The 19,335-nt window shown below is 57.5% G+C and overlaps 3 protein-coding genes across 3 annotated transcripts; 1 reads left to right on the forward strand and 2 right to left on the reverse strand.

Annotated features, from left to right (window-relative positions):
- Nucleotides 1-89: 89 nt before the first annotated feature.
- Nucleotides 90-8,047, forward strand: DND1 (DND microRNA-mediated repression inhibitor 1). Its single transcript, XM_040078633.2, has 5 exons — nucleotides 90-170; nucleotides 3,406-3,523; nucleotides 3,607-4,068; nucleotides 4,676-5,074; nucleotides 5,313-8,047. The coding sequence occupies exons 1-5, from the start codon at nucleotides 150-152 to the stop codon at nucleotides 5,318-5,320; spliced, it is 1,008 nt and encodes a 335-aa protein (XP_039934567.1). The 5' UTR covers nucleotides 90-149; the 3' UTR covers nucleotides 5,321-8,047.
- WDR55 (WD repeat domain 55) lies at nucleotides 7,339-10,306 on the reverse strand. Its single transcript, XM_040078632.1, has 8 exons — nucleotides 10,275-10,306; nucleotides 10,055-10,206; nucleotides 9,842-9,942; nucleotides 9,687-9,774; nucleotides 9,357-9,536; nucleotides 9,158-9,257; nucleotides 8,886-9,055; nucleotides 7,339-8,632 (listed from the first exon to the last, which is right to left on the reverse strand). The coding sequence occupies exons 1-8, from the start codon at nucleotides 10,293-10,295 to the stop codon at nucleotides 8,302-8,304; spliced, it is 1,143 nt and encodes a 380-aa protein (XP_039934566.1). The 5' UTR covers nucleotides 10,296-10,306; the 3' UTR covers nucleotides 7,339-8,301.
- A 764-nt stretch (nucleotides 10,307-11,070) lies between these two features.
- IK (IK cytokine) lies at nucleotides 11,071-19,252 on the reverse strand. Its single transcript, XM_040078503.2, has 20 exons — nucleotides 19,138-19,252; nucleotides 18,426-18,492; nucleotides 18,143-18,235; nucleotides 17,663-17,722; nucleotides 16,992-17,159; nucleotides 16,769-16,883; nucleotides 16,501-16,571; nucleotides 16,346-16,392; nucleotides 15,958-16,121; nucleotides 15,730-15,838; nucleotides 15,290-15,329; nucleotides 14,698-14,911; nucleotides 14,434-14,452; nucleotides 13,885-13,963; nucleotides 13,562-13,642; nucleotides 12,984-13,041; nucleotides 12,508-12,596; nucleotides 12,086-12,194; nucleotides 11,453-11,487; nucleotides 11,071-11,300 (listed from the first exon to the last, which is right to left on the reverse strand). Exons 1-20 carry the CDS (start codon nucleotides 19,151-19,153, stop codon nucleotides 11,273-11,275), a joined length of 1,662 nt encoding a protein of 553 aa, XP_039934437.1. The 5' UTR covers nucleotides 19,154-19,252; the 3' UTR covers nucleotides 11,071-11,272.
- Nucleotides 19,253-19,335: the final 83 nt, after the last annotated feature.

Consider the following 19,335-nt stretch of genomic DNA (forward strand, 5'->3'; position numbering starts at 1 on the left):
GCCAGACCCCCGACGGGGCGGGCGGGTGCTGCCGGGGGGTCGGTCCGGGGTGGAGCGGTGCGGGGGGCGGTGCTGGGTCTTACCCTTTCCCGGCCCGGACAGCGGGTGCGAGAAGAGCGGGAAGGGCGCTAAGAGCAGCACCACGAGGCATGCCGGCCATGGACGAGATGGTGAGCGCTGTCGGGGCGGCGGGGGAGCGCCGGTGCGGGCACGGCTCAGCTCGGGGAGGCCCGGAGCGCGGCTGGGAGCGCAGACGGGGCTGCTCCCGGTCCCGCTCCCGGTCCCAGCGCGGAGCCGCCGCTCCCCCGGGGTCAGCCGGGGCCGGGCGTGCTCGGGACCCCCGTTAGCACCGGGGCTGTGCGAGGAGAGCCGGGCCCTGCCCCTCCGCACAGCCCAGGCACGCCTCGGGCCGGTTCCCTGGGCTGGGACCCATCCCGGGAGCCACGGGGCCGGGCCATGAGGCTCTGAGGAGGGAATGGGGCTGGTCTTTCATCCCGCTGTGAGCACGTATTTCCCCAGTGACGGTCCCCACACTCGTCCGAAATTTTTAAGTCCTCATGAAATGTAAAATCCCTCGGAGGTGGAGAAGTGCTACCACCTGGTGGCATTCACTATTAGCTGGTGATCTTACACCTCGATCCTTTCCCGTTGAGGTATCTGATAAGGGCTGTTAGCTAGTTCCTGGTGCTGATAAGGAAGCTCGTCATGGATCTTTCAATTGGTATAAATCACTTGTTACTGGATTTATTTGGTTTGCTAGGAGCCAATGGTACTCCCAATTCTGTCCCCACGATAGCTCTCGCTCTCCGGCTGGTGGTTTTGGAAGGGTCAGGGCCCGTCCATGCGACCCTGCCGACCACCGTGCACAGGGACGAGACAGAAAGGGCAGGTTTAATTGCAGAGATGTTAACCTGCACTGATAATTCCACTGCTTTGAGGACCACGAAGGATTAAATAGCACTAATTGTGGCTGGCATATTTGATGGCATAGCGTCCAATTTTAGAAATCTGTGGAGATAAGATTTCACCGATCTTATCAGGAGCCTGGGAGGTAGTAGAATGCATTGTGAGGTTTAAATTCGTTTTTGTTGTGCCATTATGTATTACCTACTTACAGTTGTGGATACATTATATCTCCACTAAAGCTTCCTTTTCATGTTCTGTGTCAGTATTGGAAGATGACTAAATAAATCTCCCCCTTTTTGGTTGAAAGTTGTGCTTCACGTATTACTCTTCTATTTCCCTCTGCCAAATTCATGTTATTAGGCTGAGCTCCTAAATTTGTGTAATTATGGCTTATTCATTAGCAATGGCTATTGAAATGCATTCAGGCTTAAGCATGGTTACAACCATTTACCACAGTGACCATTACAGATGGAAAAAGTGAAGGTTTCTATCCAGTGGGTCAGGTTTGGTGATTTTTCTGCTCAGTCTGGTTCATTTTGGTGCTGATTCCTTCTGTGAGGGGAATAAGCAGTCCTTCAGTGACTAACTTGGTTTTCAGTGGAGACGTGCTGGCATCATTTCCAGTATCATTTTCTGAAAAAGCAAAATAAGTCTCAGCGAGGTTTGGCCGGACAGGTTATTATCCCATTAAAAACCGGATAAATCTAGTGTGCACTAATTCTGTGGTTTGTACCACTGCTATCCCGTAGTTTCCCGAGGAAGTGTGCCCCGAGGTTTAGTCAGGCATGGGCAGTTTTAATTTGCATTACTTTTACCTCAGGTTGTCCTAATTGTAAAGCTGTCAGATGATCCCCGTGAATGGAAGGTGGAGCACCTCATTCATAAAATAAGCATCTCATCCGTAAAAGGATTTGCATAAAATGCTCACGCAGCCCCAGCGATAATTTAGTTCCTGTAAAGTATCCTGAGTATCCCCCTCATTCGTGTGTAGGTAGCTTCAGGCTCTTTTCAATAGGCCATTAGCCCATTCTGTGCCTCCATTTGATTGGGGCAGTATGGGGTGTGGAGAACCCATTGAATTCTGCCTTTTTGGTCCGTTGTACCTACTTATATGGAAAACGTGAGCTGGTTCCACTGCTCAGACTAGAGATAAAATTCTCTCTTCCTATTCAGAACATCTCTGTTCTGTCTCCTGAAATGCAGTCGAACTAAATCGTGAAGGTACCTCTGTCAGGACAGGTTTGAAGCAAGTTACATTTAGGTGCTATACTCAATAAAATCCCATCCTACTGTAACAGGATCGTGGGGGTGTACTGCTCCTGTTGGAAATTATACAGCTTTTTTTACCAGCTTTAGTCAGGGGTTTCTTTCATCTTTGCCCCAGAGGAAGAAAATGGCAGTTTTTGGAATTCTTGAAAATAATGCTTGATTATATCATTCTTTCCACATCTCTTTTCTTGGGGGACAGCCTGTAAATCTTAGTTCTTGGGAATGGTCATTTAGTCTGACATTACACGTAGAATTCTTGGTACCACCACGAAAATCACTCCATCCCATGTCTCACCCATATTAATGAGATGTAGGATGGAGTGATTTTCGTGGTGATACCAAAAAATGCATGCAATTAGTGTTGCACAGGTGGGGATTTCCCTTTTTAAAATTTCAGTAACACTCCTGGCCAATTGTTCATTAAAGGCTGTGTCTTTTCTAATTTCATCTCGTTTTGTAACAAGGCCAAGGATTTGGCCAATCTCCAGGAGATGCAGTTAATTTTCTAATCTGCACAATGTCAGGGGCACCTGGAGCCTGCATAAGCATTAGCTAAACTTTTCCCTCCAACTCTGGTTTTCCTTTCTGTGCTCCTGTAACTGTCTCTTCAGCTGTTCTGTTTTTAAGGACAGTAATAACTCAGCTGTTTTCCTGCTTTCCAGTTCAGTTGTCAGTTCTTGTTCTCTTTAGTATTATCTTTTCTGTACTGGCAGGTAACCTTCCACTATCCCAGGGTGCTCCAAGCCCCATTCAACCTGGCCTTCAGCACTTGCAGGATGGGGCAGCCACAGCTTCTCTGGGCAACCTCTGCCAGCGCTTCACCACCTTCACAGGGATGATTTTCTTCCCAATATTCACTGTCTTTCACTTTAAAGCTGTCATGATGCAATGGGTCACCTTGGCTCTGTGCTTCAGCTCCCTCTGGCAGCACCAAGCAGCTTCTGCCTGTGTTTTGGCTTTCCAAGCCCTCGCAGGGCTGTAGGAAGCTGTTGTTGACTTCGGCCTCTGACAAAGTTGCTGGACTTTGTGTCATGTGGAGCAGGCTTGGACAGTCCTTAGGATGGGAGTGTTGGGAGGCTCCTCAGGTTCCCTGAGAGCATGGGGATACATTTTTCCCTCCGCATGCTGTCGGGCAATGGATCTTGCAGTTCCCTCATGGGTTTGGGATGCTCCCAGCTGGGAGGCTAAAAATCTCTTTGCTCACCCAGTCACCATTATCATCTTCTTCAGACGCTGACCAACGGAATCAACGAGGCTGCTAAGATGGCCCTGCTCGCCTGGGAGAAGGAGACCGGCATCGAGCTGGTGCAAATCAACGGGCAGAGGCACTATGGAGCACCCCCCCCAGGTATGTCAGGGGAGCAGCTCGGCCGCGGGGCCCCGGGAGCGCAGTGGCACTCACCACTGGCACCGTGTCCCCGTGTCCCGCAGGCTGGGAGGGCGGCCCGCCGCCGGCCGGCACCGAGGTGTACATTGCCAGGCTGCCGCAGGACATCTACGAGAACACCCTGATCCCGCTGTTCGAGAGCGTGGGGAAGCTCTACGAGTTCCGCCTCATGATGACCTTCAGCGGGCTCAACCGCGGCTTCGCCTACGCCCGGTACGGCTCCCTGCGGGACGCCCAGAGAGCCATCGCCACCTTCCATCGCTTCCAGCTGCGCGAGGGCTGTGCCATCGTGGTGTGCTGGAGCACGCAGAAACGCGAGCTCGTCGTGAGCGGCCTGCCCGCCTCGGTGAGCCGGCAGGAGCTGGAGGCCGGGCTGCGGATGGTCACTGAGGGGATCCGCAGTGTCTCCCTGTACGCCAGCCCCTGCCAGAGGCAGGCCAAGCTCGCCGTGCTGAACTACAAGTCGCACAGAGCTGCTGCCCTGGCCAAGAAAGCCCTGATGGAAGGTGAGTGGTGCTGAGGGATGCTGCTTGGGCTGCTCTTCCTGGGGTCTCCCACCTTCAGGCTTGGCTGCAAGGTGACTTCAGCCCCTTGCTCTCCCTGTGTCCTGTGGGATGGCAGCTGCCCTTGGTGCAGTTGATTTCTGGCAGTCCTACTGGGGCTGGGATGAAAGGGCTGCTGGAGGTCTCCAGGGAGCTCCCTGCTCAGAGCAGGAGCATCACCAGTACCATTTCAGGGCATCAAGAACATTAACCAGGTAATCAAACCTTTCCAGTGGCGCTGCCCAGCCCCTCAGTGTCCCTTAAACATTCCCAGTGGAGCTGCTCAATCCCTCTGAGCCCCATCCCACGATTGCAACACCCTGATGGGACACGCTTCCCAGACATCCAACCAGGACCTCCAAAGTCCTCGCTTATACTCATTTCTGCCCCAGCATTTGCCTTTGGTATCTGTTCACTTTGGCCCTAAATCCAAGCTGCCCCTAAAATCCTGGAGATCACTGTAAGGATGGGATGGGATGGGATGGGATGGGATGGGATGGGATGGGATGGGATGGGATGGGATGGGATGGGATGGGATGGGATGGGATGGTGAGCATCTCCTGTCTCCTAGGGAACCTGAGGCTCGGGAAAGAAGGGATGAGGGTGGACTGGCTGGACCCCCAACTGAAGAAGAAGCTGCAGCCCTGTGAGGAGGAGCCATTGTCCAGCTGGGTACAGGGAGGCAAGAGCCTGGCAGTGCCCAGGCCAGGGTCCCTGTCTCTGTCACTGCAGGATGTGCTGGAGTGCCTGAATGTGGTGTGCTGGAAGCATCGCCTGAGGACACCCCTGATCATCACCAGGTGTGTCCAGGTGAACCCCAACGGATGGCAGAAGTTCTGGTACCAGGTGGTGATCCCGGGATACCATGTGCCCATCAGTGGCTTCACATGGGTCTCACCGGATAGGAAGGGCCAGAGCAAGCAGGAGAAGGCCAAGGTGGTGGCGGCCCTGCACATTCTCCAGGTGTTAGGTGAGTCCTTGCACAGCCAACTCCCTGCCTTTCCCAAAGTCTTGAAGAGTCTCCTGGAAGCATGGAGCTATGGCACTTCTGGGGCAGGGTGGGATGGGGCAGGGAGGGACCCAGGCTGGCTGAAACACCTCTGACATGGGTGTCACCTGCGGGTGGGATTTCTGTTTGGAAGCACAGGATGCAAGAGGAGGGGGTTTGAGGGTAAGGGCAGAGCCTGACGCTTCTCTCTCCACTGCAGGGTGCTAGCTGACATAGGCAGCCGCTATGCTGGAGCCATGATAGAGCCTGAGCCCTGCTGGGGTCCCGACGCTCTTCCAGCTTCCCTTCAGGTTGTTTGCATCGGTTTTGAGAGCTGGATCTCGAGGATGAGGACTGCTGTCCTGGTCCATGGCAGCCACCCTGTCCTCGGACAGCCCTTGAGTTGGTTCTGGTTTTGGGTTGTTAGTTTTCCTGCCAAGTTCGGGTTCTGTTAAGCCAGTTTGTGTTGTGTTGGAGGGGCAGATCATGAAGAAGCAGGAGCTCTTGCCAGCACTGGATGCCAGTATGATGGAGAGAATTTCTCCACTGGCATGCCTGGTACCTGAGGAACAGCCTCAGGGGAGGACAAGGCCACAGACAGGGATTGTCCCAGTGGTCGAAGTTCTGTGCGCTGGTGGAGATGCTGTGTGGGGAGAGCAGTGCCTGCAACGTGTGTGTATAAGGAGGAAACAGCTGTGGGTTCCCAGCTGTCTGTTCATAATTCCTCGCGAGTGATCGTCCTTGCGAGTAGGAAATGTAGTTACATGTTCTTTTGAGAATGTTCCAGTGGTCAGTTCTATGTGGTGGTGGAGCTTCCTATAACGTGTTTGTATAGTGAAGAATTCCTTGCAAGTGGTTGTCCTTGCGAGTAGGAAATCTAGCTACATGTTTTTCCTTTGGGAGTGTCCCAGTGGTCAGTTCTGTGGGGTGGTGGAGCTTCCTATAATGTATTTGTAGAGGGAGGAAACAGCTATGGGGTTAGCAGCTGTCCATGAATAGTTCCTCGCGAGTGGTCGTCCTTGCAAGTGTGAAATCTAGCTACATGTTGTTCTTTTGGGAGTGTCCCAGTGGTCACAGTTCTGTGCGCTGGTGGAGCTGCTGTGTGGGGAGAGCAGTGCCTATAAATGTTTGTATAGTGAGGAAACAGCTGTGGGGTTCGAAGCTGTCCATGAATGATTCCTCACAAGTGGTCGTCCTTGAGAGTGAGAAGTCTGGCTACGAAGTGTCCCAGTGGCCACAAGTCTCTGGAGTGGTGGAGCTGCCTGTAACGTGTTTCTGTAGTGAAGAATTCTTTGCGAGTGGTCATCCTTGCGAGTTGGAAATCTAGCTGCATGTTGTTCTTTTGGGATCAAAGAGTTCTGATAGCATCAGCTGTGTCATGTCATCTTTTCCTCCCCCATCCTCAGCTCCCTGCATGTCCAGTGCATCTCAGTGCTCTCCCCACACACCAGGGAAGGCAAGGGAAGGGACAGGGTGGGATATAGAGCCTTCAGAGTCTTACTGGGCCGTTGTGTGGGAAGCAGCATTCCCTGGCACCTTGATCTTTGTTGTCTTCTACTCACTGGGTTTTTTCTGACCAGCTTTTGATACCCCTCGGGCTCCTGCCTTCCTTAGCAGGCACCCCACCCGCCTTTCACCCCTTTACGCTCTCCAGGGACCCCAGGTGTCTCACTATTGTAGATGGCCCATCCCCAGCTCCAGGAATGCCTCTGGCCATGTCCCATCCCCCCCAGCAGGTGCAGCACAAACCCTTGGGCCAGCAGCATCTGGGGGCTGCAGTGGGTGGTCCCAGGGGTCCCAGGCAGTGCTGGGAATTGGCTTGGGGATGTAAGCCACAGCCAGGTGTAGAAATCATGGCAAAACTGCACCAGATCCTCCCCATTCCCCAGCAGGCACAGGGGTCCTTCAGGGGCCTTGGCTGCAGTGTCTGGCCATAGCTGATGCTGTTCCAGGCCCTGCAGCTGCTGCCCACTGCTCATCCCCAGGGAAAGACCCATCCCAGGAGGGATCCCTGCCCCTCTCCCCCTCCCCAGTAATGCCACACTGTCATGCAGTGACCTGCAATGTCCCTTGGGCAGCACCCAAGTCCCATCCCTCTTCCTTTTAGAGATCCTGAGGATCCTCCAAGAGCCTTTTGATGCACTCTTAAGTTTTTTCCTGCACTCCCTGGATATCTGTCTGTCCCTCCTGGGGTTTGCCAGGAGTCCTTGCCTCATGAGGATGAGCCAAACCATCAGCACAAGGCGCTGGGAAGTGAAAGGCACTGAGTTTATTTCTAACAGAGCTAAAGTCTTAATTAACAAAGGGTAATTGACCTGCTGGGACAGCAGGGCAGCACAATGACAAACTTTTGTGCCCTGGCCAGGCACCCCGGGATCCCATGTCACCCTCTCACCCCTCCTGAGAAATGCCCTGCTTCTTCTCCATCCCAGGACCCCCAAATACACCAGCAAACCCCAGCACGACCCAATGCCCTCCCAGTGCTGCATCCCCCACAAGAGACCCCCCCAGTCCTGTCCTCCCACATCTCAGCACCCTCTCATCCACCAGAGACCCCCAACTCTGTCCCGCCAGGGACACCCAGCTTTGTCCCCCCCATATCAGAGCCCTCATTCACCAGGGAGGTTCATGTCCCCCCATCCCTGCATTCCCCACACCAGGGACACCAGTGGTCACCCCCATCCCTGAGCAGAGCCCCCAGCCATGTCCCCCCATCTCAGAGCCACACCATCCATCACAGACCGCAGTCCGGGACCCTTCCCAGTCCCTGTCATCCCAGCCACGTGTCCCTACCTCTAAGAGCCTCCCCTGCACCAGGGCCTCTGATGTCAGGGCCACCCCCTCTGGCAGGGCCCTCAGCCCCACCATCCCCAGCCTGTCCCCCTATCCCGGGGCCACCCCCGGCTCCTCACGGGGCCCCGGCCCCCCATAACCGCTGCCCCCTACGGGACCCCCACCCGCTCCGAGACGTCCCGCCCCTTTCAGGCCGTGCCTGCAGCCGTTTGAGTGGCAGCCCCAGCAGCCAATCAGAACGCCAATGTCGTCGTTTCCCCCCCGCAACACGGGGCGAGGCCGGGCCCCCGTGGGCGGGCACTCCAGGGGCTGCGGCTCTGATTGGCGACGGGCGGGGCGGCAGCGCTGAGGGGGCGGCAGCGCTGAGGGGGCGCGGCGCTGAGGGGGCCGCTGCGCTCCCGCCCCCGCGCGGCCGCTCAGTCGCTGTCGCTATCGCTGTCGCCGCTGTCACCGCCCTCCCCCGCCGCCTCCGGCTCGGCCTCGTCCCGCAGGTCGGCGAAGAAATCCTCCCCGCTGCCCAGCGCCTTGCTGCTGAGGGCGCGCAGCGGCCCGCCCTTCTTCTTCTTCCGGCGGTAATCGTCGACCACCATCGACCCGAGCGCCGACACGTCCCAGAACTTCACCTTCTGGTCGTGGCCGCTGCTGGCCAGGAGCTTCCCGTCCGCGGTCACGGCCAGCTGCTCGATGGGCTCGCCCAGGTGCTGTCCCACACAGCCCAGCACGCGGTTCGGCAGCACGTTCACCGCCCTGAGCACGGCACGGGGGCACTGAGGGCCCTGCAGCGCCCGGGGACCATCTGCCCTATCCTGTGTCCTGGGCAAGGCTGATCCCGTCCCACACCCTCCTCGTTCCACCCCTTCCCCATCCCACACCTCCCCATTCCCTCCCTATCCCATCTCACTCTCCACAACCCCTCCTGATCCCACGCCCTTCCATCCCTCTCCGTTCCCCCTCACCCCATCCCACAGCTCCCCCTCCCTCCCCACTGCAGCCCCCTGACCTGATGACTCCATCCAGGGACCCCACGCACACGATGCTGTCCGTGATGGGCACCATGCAGTCAATGGTCTCTGTCCTGAGCGCAAAGCGGTCGCTAGCAGCCCCGAAGCCATCCCAGTTGAAGAGGTAGATGGTGCCTTCGCTGGAGCCACACGCCACCTTCCTCCCCCTCTAGGCACAAGGGAGGGCAGTGAGGCAGAGGCAGAACAAAAAAACTCGGAGCAAGAACAGGGAGCTATGGGATCTTGCTCCAAGTTGGGGAGCAGTGCCAACCTTCATCAGGACCACAGATGTCAGGTCCCCGTTCTGCGGCTCTGAGAGCAGCTCAAAGCGCCGTCTCTTCACGTTGAAGACGCCCAGGGTGCCATCACCACTGTGGTAGGCAGAAGGGACATGTTGTGAGCACGGGACATGGCACTCCAGACATGGGGACATGGGGAGCCCGACCCAGACCGTGAAACCCCTCCAGTACCTGGCTGTCAGTAAGAGCTTCCCGTTGCCATCCACGGTCATGGCACTGATGTACTCCTCCTGCTGCCGTGCCTCCAGGATGGCACTGCCCTTGCGCAGGTCCCACACCTTCACTGCCCCGCCGTCGTCACCCGTGGCAAAGATGTGGTTGTCGATGGGCAGCACGCAGTTGAGGGCCGATCTGCAGAGACCCCGGCCCCACGGTCACGGCTCCCGGAGCAACGCTCCAGGCTCTCCCTGCCTGGCCCTGGGCTGTGTGGCCCTGCCGTGGGAGAGAAGGGGACAGTGCCCCAGCCGTTCTGCCCAGAGTGAGCTGCCTGTATGGACTTACTCGTGGGCCTTGGGGAAGCGCGTTTCCAGCCGGCCCTCCTCCGCTGTCAGAATGTGGATGGACTTATCCTTGGACACAGTGAAAAGCTCTGGAGAGCCGCGTTAGTGTCCCCCGCCCGGCGTCCCCCCGTTCCACCCCACGTCCCCCGCACTCACTCTGCCCGTCCTGGGAGAACGCCACGTCCCGGCACGACTTGAGGTGATGTCCCGAGGACCAGAGCTGCCGGTTCTCCCCCTCGGTGCAGGAGTACGAGTACCTGCCAGCAGCGGGAGTGCTCGCCGGGACCCGCGGGCGGCCGGGGAGCCCCGCCGCCGGTGCCCAGCGGGTCCCAGAGCCGGGACCCCCTCCCCAGCCCCGGCCCCACTCACAGGTACACGTCGCCGTCCACGTCCCCCGCGGCCAGCAGCGGCCGCGCCGGGTGCAGCGCGATGGCGTTGGCCGTGGCCTCCAGACAAATGTCCTCGGGGGTGTCCCGCACTCGCGGCTGCCGCGCCGCCGGCTCCGGGGACTCCGGGGGCTCCTGGGGAGAGCGGGGCCGTGGGACCGGGGCCGGGGGCTCCGGGGTCCCGCAGCCCCACGCGTGCTCACCTCCTCCATGGCGGCCGCCATGGCTCCCGCAATTTGCATGGCCACGCCTTCGTTTGCATAAGCCCCGCCCCTTTGTTTACATGGGGCCGCCCAGCGTGACCCGGCTTGGAGCGGCACCGGCTCGGGGCGGCACCCTGCCGCCGCCCATGGCCCCGTTTCACCAGGTCCCTCCCCATCCGCTCATGTTTTCCTGCTCTTTAGCGCTTCACCACTGGGAGCTCCCCAGGCTCCCTAATTCACACCCATCACCTCCTCTCTCGGCTCCCAGGGCAGAGGGTGGCCCGCAACCAGGCGGCACCTCGGCCCCTTGCAGGGTCTGGGGCCTGCAGGGCTCCCCTAGAGACCCCAGCCCAGCCAGGGACCACCAGCAGGGCCCCTGCCCGAGAAGCCAGACCAGCTCACTGCTGGTCCTGCCCTGGGGGAACAAACTTTGCCTGGTGCTGGCCCCATCACACACACCCACAGCAGCCCTCTGCCAGTGCTCAGAGCAGCTTGTACCTCCTCTGCTTCAGGCCATTGCACTTGGTGTACCCGAGCTCAGGGTCCCATTTCTTCCCCCTGCCCTGAGGCACAGAAGGTTCAGCTGGGATTACTGCCCCCAAATAGAATTGTTAATTTTATGCAAGGATGCTGCCCCCAGACCAAAAGGCTCTCACCCTACAGCCACTGAGCCACAGTTTGCCCTGTCAGCCCCAAGCATGCCTGGAAAGTAGAAGAGCCCTAGCACCCCTGCTGCTCCAAAGGAGGCCGGAATGTGCCCAGACACCTCCTCTTTACACAAACAGATGTCCACACACAAATTTAATGTGGTTTTATTAAGACTACAACATTTACAAAGCACAGGTTCTACAGCAAAGAACAGAGGGAGGGAAGAGCCCCCAGCCCTGAGCAGTGTGGACGGTGTGTGGGGGGGCAAGGAGAGCACACCAAAACGCTCCAGGAAGGCAGCTCCCAGCAGGCCAGGCCTCCAGGAGAGGGAGGAAGAAACACGGGAGGCATCAGTACTTGGGACGTTTCACCTCAACCCTGGAAGAGAGAGAGAGGGGCAGGAGAGTAGTGAGGATGCAGGACAGACAGCTCCACCACCCTCCCATCCACACTTTCACACCACACAAGGTGCAGGAGTTGGGGGCAATGGCCTCTGCAGCTGAGGCACAAGCAGAGACTCTTGTACTTACCCATCAGCCTCCAACTTCTTCCTCTTCTCGATGATCTGCAGAGAAAGCACAAAGTCCTGTTACCCTCAGGGAATCTGGCTGCTCACAACTAGCAGAGGGGCTGAAGGGTGCCAGAGACCGCTGGGGTGAGCTGCAGCCAGGCCAGAGTGAGCTGAGATGAGCTATAGTTGGAGAAGCTGTTTGTCTTTTGCTCCTTTCTGGCTACCACAGATCATTTGTACTCACCTTCCCCAGCCTATCCCATACTGCTCACCCTGCCAGGACAACCCCCAGCTCTGCCAGCTGGCAGAGAGCCACTAAATATGCCCTGTCCCCTCCAACCCCCTTTGGATGGCTCCAGACCAATGGCTTTGGGCACATTCATCTGCTGCACAGCCCAGAACAAAAGGCCCTTGACTGGGGCTGCTCCCAGGACAACAGTTCCAAACAGAGCACCAGACTCCTCTGCAATATCGAAGCCCCAAGCATTTGGCTGATGCTCCTGCAAGGAGCAAATCCAGCTGGTAGAGCCAGCTCTGGTGCTCACACACACTGGCTCTGGCTGGGACAGCGAGGACAGGACGGGGTGGGAGCTGTCCCGGGGCAGGCTGGCAGCTCCAGGCCCAGCAGCCCCAGCCCAGCTCAGGCACTCACAGCGCTGATCTTCTTCCACTGCCGGTCCAGCTCCGCCTTGTCGTTCGTCTCCTTGAAGCGGCGCGTCTTGCGTCCCTCAGACATCTTGATGCCGTACTGGAAGGCTGCCCTGGAGAAGGAGCAAGGCATGGCTCAGCACTCCCAGGGGATCCACAGCGTGCCAGAGGAAGGGACACATCTCCCCAGCCATGAGCATGTGCTCCAGAGTTGGCCTGAGCCCTCGAAACCAGCACCTGGGCTGGAGTCCTCAAGAGTGACACCAAGAGCAAAAACAAACCACCGTGCCCAGGACCCACCTCTCCTCCTCAGGTTCTCACAGAGGAGCTCTCAGCTTGCTTTAAGCTACCCCAGCACCCAGACTTGGACAGCATGGCCATCCCACCCAGAACCCTCACTCGGCCCTTCCTGAGGGCTGCACTCACTTGGGCAGAGCCTCTTTGTTGTTCATGTACTCGCTGTACTCCTCCTGAGTGTCAAAGTCCCAGCGGCCCAGAGGCCCCTTCTTGTTACCCTGCAGGGAGAGAACGACTCAGAGCAGCTCCTCAGTTGCTGCTGGGAGGGCATCTCAGCACACCATACAGCCCTGCACACCCAGCCACAAGGCTCCATCTCCCACCAGCCCCAGATCAACGGCCTTGGCTCCAGATCCCCTCTCCAGGGAGCTCCAGACAGGAGATTCCATGGAAAAGGGAATGGGAACAGAGTTGCACGCCTGCCAACACCTCTAGGTCAAGTGCCAGTGACACCTGTTTGCTCCCTGACACAACGGGGAGCTGATCAGCAAACCCCAAAGCTCACTCAGCACCCAGCTCCAGTGCTGCTTTTTTCCCATGGGACCCTCTCAGCTGGCACTGGTGCCTACTTTGTTGGCTGCTCCTAAAGGCTGGTGCCAACATACCTGATCCATTTTGCTGTAGTCCACCTCCTCATCGCTGTCCACAGCCATATCATCCATTCTGGGGAGAAAAAAAGCAAGGAAAGGGTTCAGAGTGGGTCCATGAGATAGATCAGGACCTTGGAGTTGGTGGGAGTCATGTCTGATGACCTCAGACCAAACACACTCAGTTTCTGGATCAGAGGGAAGTGGCCCCAGCTGCAAGCCCTGCAGGTGACCTGTACCACAGGGCATCCAAGGTTGGAAACACTTCCAAGATGACTCTGCAGGCTGAAAAATGTTCCTCTTCCAATGAGGGAGGCCAGAGCTTCACAACCACATGGATTAACATGGAATGCAGCAGATTCCCAGCCATCTCGGCCTCCCCCTGGTTCTGAGAGGCAGCAGGCTCCAGACAGCCACTTAGAGCAGAGAGCAGCTAAGAAGAGCTTGAACCAAGGGCTTGGGATGGTTTTACCAGTCAGCTGTTCCCACAAACAAGGCCAGGCCTGCTCCCTCAACAAGCAGTGGGGCTGATGTTCAAGTTCTTGCTGCCCTCAGCACACCCTGCTCCCACCCCACAGCTCCCCCCTTCTCCTTACGTGGCAGGGTAGCACTCGGCATAGCTGTTGGACATGCCAAAGAAATCTCCCAGCTGCTTCTTGTCTTCTGGCTTCTTCAAAGTGGCAGCAGTTAAGGAAAGCACCACAAGAGCTGAGCATTACAGCTGCAGGCTGGGTACAGCCTGCTGCCCCAACACAACCAAAACTGGGGCGTGAAGCTTTTATTTGGTGCGGGAGAAGCAAGGCTTGGGCAGTATTCTCCTGCTACCAGGTGAGGCAGGAGAGCCCCTGAGAAGTGCTTGTGCCTGCAAGGGCAGCCCAGCCCCACAGCCAGCCAGGCTGGCACTGACAGTAAAGGATATGTCTCAGTTCCCTCCCAGCCAGCAGCTCCAGCAAACTTCTCATTGATGGACTTGATGAGCTCCTTGGCTGAGCCGGGTCCTGGGGTAGGGAAAGCAGCAGGTTAAATTTGGGGGGGCGGAAACAAGCTCACTGCAGAACACTGGGGTTGGGCAGAGTCCCTTTGGGACACAGTAACAGGCAGGATAAGCTGTACAGGGGGTATGAGAGGAAGAGGAAACCAGTTTGGCACTGATGGGGTCAGCTGATCCCAGGAGACCTGGAATCTTACAACAGTTTGTGTTGGAAGGGATCTTGATACCCGCCTTGTTCCAACTGCCTGCCATGGGCAGGGGCACCTTCCACTATCCCGGGTTTCTCCAAGCCCTGTCCAACCTGGCCTTGAACGCTTCCAGGGCAGCCACAATTTCTCTGGGCAGCCTGTGCCAGGGCCTCACCACCCTCACAGGGAAGAACTTCTTCCTAATATCAAATCTACATCTCTCTTCTTTTAGCTTAAAACCATTCCCCCTTGTCCTGTCCCTCTCAGGTACCCACACCACTTGACTCACCTTTGTCAATGTCTGTGGGCTGCAAAGAAGAGGGAGAGACAGTGTCAATGACACAGAGCTGAACCACAAACACAACAGGCTGGTGCTGGTGCTGCCTCACTTGCTGAGGGACAGGACAAGCACCCAGCCAGCCCTGGGGACAGGCAGAGCTCAGCAAGAGCTGATGGCAGCACGTGTAGGGGCACAACCGGAGACACCCAAAGCCCCCCAACCCCACAAAGGGCACAGCTGAGGTGGGACAGTCCTTCACGAGCAGAGACTCACCTCATCATCAGCCTTGGGCTTCTCAAAGTAGCTGTGCCTTTTCTTCTCCTCCTCCCGGTCACGCTCCCTGTCCCTCTCGCGCTCCCGGTCCCTGTCACGTTCTCGGTCCCGGTCTCGCTCCCGGTCACGCTCTCTCTCCCGGTACCTCTCCCGTTCCTTGTCCCGTGGCATCTTGGCAGTGGAGGGCACATAATCCCCAATGTCTTCAAAGATGCTGTAAGTGGAAAAGAGTCTGGAGTTACATGTGCTGCAGGAAGAGAGGCCACAACCACGCCCTTGTGACCTGTGGACCAGCACACAGGACCAGCACTGAGAGCTAAGGACACCAGATATGGAAGCGGTTTCCACATCTGTTACAGGTATTACTGCACTTCTGCTCCCTTCTGCTGCAGGATCTGAGTCTTGTGGTCCAAGGCAACAGTGAGCCCTCACCTGCCTCAAGCCTAAAATTTAAACTAGAGCTGGCCTCCAGCCTTCTCCTACAAACTGCAGGTCCCAAAGCTCCAAACTCAGCCCTCTCTAAATGTGGTGGGCCAAAAAGCCATTCCCTAAGGGACAGAGGTGTGACCCCTGAGGGCAGGCAGGCACTTACTTCATATCAGCTTCAGGAGGCTTCTTCTCATCCAGCTTCCCTGCAAGGACACAACAGCAGTGAGAGGCACATCACCCACTCTGTCCCCTGTGCTGCTCCCGTCTGATTCCACGCTGCACGAGTGGCAAGCCTGGAAGACATCACACCATACCCAGCCCCCCTGGAAGCCACTGTGTCCCTGCCCAAGAGGCAGCATTTCCCCAAGGAACTGGGCCTTCATCAGGAAGAGCAGAGCATCACAAGGTGCCCTCACAGCTCTAATTTCGCAGGAGCCTGTCCCATGTGCTCCTGCCTTCAGGGCACAGCACTCAGGAAATCACAGTTCTCCAAGGCCACTGTCTCATGGCACAGGGGAATACCACAAACCAAAACACATCCCATTCCCTTGGGATATGCTCCAAGCACTAAAATCCTATTACTTGGTTCCTTTCACCTCCTACCTTTGTCTTTCTTCTTGAGCTTCTTGTTGCGGGTGCCTTGCCTGAGATAGGAGAGGATCTGCGTGAGCTTGCTGATGACGATGTCGTTGGTGGTCAGCGTGGTCTGTGCCTGAAAGGGATATCCACAGTGAAGCATCCCACTCCCTTGACAAGGAACACCTCCCAGAAAAACCTTCTCTGGCCGATTCAGAGCAGTGAGGTGAAGCAGGCTGGAGACCAGCTGGGTACCTCCATGGTGGGGCAGTCAGCCTTGCTGCGGATCAGCGTGGTGGGGATATCGGTGTCGGCATATTCATCGTCCAGATCTACCACGTAGGCCATCCTGCCTGGCAGGAACAGTTCATTCCGCTCGTAGGTCTTGTTCTTGAACAGGATGCGGTAAATGTTGCGGCCTGGACAGAAGGAAAAGTGTGGGAAAGCAGAGGACAAAACCAAAGTGAAGCGTGTTAAGTTTATCAGCAACATGAGAATTGCCTCCAAAGGACACACTTCCTCCAGTCTTCAAATGCAGGATTCTCCCCTCCAATGGTTTTCATTCCTCCATTCACCCTCCAGGATTTCTCCCACATTCACAGCACAGACAAGGTGGGGAACAGGCACATCCACACAGTCTTACCTAGCCGGGTCTTAAATTCAATTTTGTTCTCAGGATCTTCATCTTTCCTAAAGAGAAACAGAAACCAGAAGTATTAGAGCCAAGTGAATGGCTCCTCTGCATCCTCCTCTCTGGCAAGCAGCTGTGCTCAGGATGCAAAATACTCAGCCACTCACTTAGTTTCTTTCTGGGGCTTCTCCATCATTTCCTCCTCTTCCTTCTCCTTGCTGGCAATCTCAGCCCGTACCTGGATGTAGAGTAAACCCACACATTACAGCGCAAGCCATACCACTGCTGCCCATCTGTGAGCCCCATCAGATCCCCAGCCCTGCAGCAACCCTTCCCAGGAAGGGAAATGCACGCTGCCAAGAGCAAGCAGCATCACCCACCCTGTGTCAGTGGGAGAGGACAGGGCAAGAGCGGCACAGTGATATCTGCACTCACCTTCTGCAACAGTGCAAAGTCCAGACCCTTCACCAAGTGAGTGTGCTCCATGTCACCACCCAAGAACTTGGACTCCTGGATCAACTGTCTCCTCTTCTCCGCAGCAGATTTATCCCTGTGCAAGGAGAACGGAGCGGGATAAGGGCCAGCCCCGCTGCATCAGCCCGCTGAGCTGCTGTAAATAAGAGTGCAAATAAACTGTGCCCCAGCACAGCCCACGTACGCCTCAGCTGTGGGCCCCACAGCCCTGTAGTTGGCAGTGGTGCTGATCAGCTCTGTTTCCTCGTAGTCCTTGTTCACTCCATCTCTCCTCTCCTTGGCTCGATCCCGGTACTTCTCGGCCAGTTCCCTCTCGCGCTCGATCTCCTGCTGCCGCAGCTTCGCATAGTAACTGGGGTGGAAAGCAGCTCAGGGTTAAGAGCGACCTGTTCATGGTTTTGAGGTCAGGCAACAGCCCCTGAGGCCTCACACACACCCAATTCTGCTCCCAACCCCTTCCCCAAAAACACACTAGAGCACCACGGGACACAACAGGCCTGGAGGAAACTGCTGTACTGAGGCCAGCTAAGGAGGAGCTCCATCCTCCCTTCCAAAGGGAAGAGGTTCAGTGCAGTCCTGCCATGCAGATGGGCCCCAAAGCACACAGTGATCAGTGCAATGTCCCACCACTGCCCTGCCCTCCCACACACCCACAGGGCCTCTCCCGCTTCTTCTGGAGGTGCTGCCCTCCCACGGCTGCTCCCACAAGCAGTGACAGCTCCTCAGCCTGAGCTCTTCTCCAAAGCTCTTAAATTATCCACTCGAGGCCCTCTTCAGAACCCAAGAGATCAGAACTGCTTCCATGGGCAGGACATATATAATGATAAGTCCTGCTGCATCTCTTTCCCCACTTACCTTTTCTTCTTCCTCCTGCGAGCAGCTGGATCTTCATCCTCATTGTACTCCCGGGGCATCCTGGAAAAGGGTGAAAAAACACATGTAACAGTCTGCAGAGCCACGTGGGTGACAGGTGGACAGAACAGCCCCTCAAGACATAGCAGAGCCCTGAGCTGCTCAGAGATGGAACAGAACTGCCCCCCACCCTTAATTTCCCCCTAATTCCACACCATCAGCAGGGAGAGGAAGGGAAAGGAACAATTTTCACCAAACCACATCTGCCTCCTGCACAAAGTGTCTTAACAGCCGTGAAGCCTCACTCTTTTATTTACAGCAGCCCCAATGCACATGCCTCTCCATTCCCACACTCATTGGCAAAAGCCCCTGTAGATACTCCACTGCAGAGTGCAAGGGAGAGGCTCAGCTGGGCACAGCGCCCCAGAGAGGGGACTGGATTGTCCCATGTCACATGGACCAGGAAATCAGAGCCCTACTCACTCATGGTGGCGAGATTTGGAGGGTGGCGCAGATGTTGGCGCAGCCCGCGGGGTCATAAGAAGCTTCCTGAAGTCTTCATTGGTCAGCTTGGACCTACAAGAGAGGGAAGGAACAGAAATCATAGTTCCCAAAGAGCTCTGGAGGAGGAGCAGGTCCTGTGTGACCGAGATGGACACCAGGTGCCCATGGAGGGGCCCAAAGGCTGGAGTGCACCAGTGACTTCCATCTTGTCAATGGGAACCAGCCTGGGGTGCCACCGTGCTGGCCCAGCCCCAGTACTCACTGGTGGAAGGAGTGCGAGTCGTCCACATCGTGGCCATCGGGGGCCAGGGGGTTGGAGAACGGCTCATCTAGGGGATGAGAGAGAGAGAGAGCTCAGACACTGCCTGCACAGCTTCACGGCCTCCCAGGAACCGCAAAGGGAACAGAGTCGGCCTCCAGCTCCGAGATGGATCCCAGCCCGCCGTCACCCGGGCCGGCCCCGCCGGCCTGCACAGCACACGGGGGTCCCGGAGCCACTGCGAGACCCACCGCCCCCAGCCCCGCGGCTCTGCACCTTCCAGGGGGGGGTCCCAGGGCGTCCCCGAGGGCCTCACACCCCGGGACTGCCCCTGCATCCTCTCAAGGAACCGAAACACCCCACGGCCCCGCTCTCGGGGCACACCCGGTGTAATCCCCGCAATCAGACTCAGCCCCACCGCAGCCCCACGCAGCTCCTCGCCCCTGGGCGAACCAGCCTCCCAGCCCGCGAGGTGCCGTGCCCCGGCTCCGCAGGCTGTGACCGCACCCCGTTCCCTCGCAGCGCTGTCCTGAACACCGGGCCAGGTGTCCCCGAGGGTCCCTCCGCTCCCCAGCGCAGGTTAGGCCTACACCGCACCCCCGCTCACCGGGCCGCTGCCACCCGCCCCAAGCGCCGCGACAGCCCCCGCGCGGGCCAAGTGCCGCGGCTCCAGGGTTGCCCGGGAATGCCCCGTGTCCCGTGCCCCCAGACTCACTGTCGCGGTCCGGCATCGCTGCGCCCCCAGCTCCGCTGCGCGGCCCTTCCGCTCAGCGCTGCCCTCCCAGCGCACCCCGCGGCGGGCGCTCCCATTGGTCGCTGCGATCACGGCGAGCGCCTCCCATTGGCGGTTGTGATCACGGCGAGCGCTCCCATTGGTGGATGGGTCGCGACGAGCGCTCCTATTGGCGGAGAA

The sequence above is a fragment of the Hirundo rustica genome, chromosome 14, assembly GCF_015227805.2.
Source record: "Hirundo rustica isolate bHirRus1 chromosome 14, bHirRus1.pri.v3, whole genome shotgun sequence".
Classification (NCBI taxonomy): Eukaryota; Metazoa; Chordata; class Aves; order Passeriformes; family Hirundinidae; genus Hirundo; species Hirundo rustica.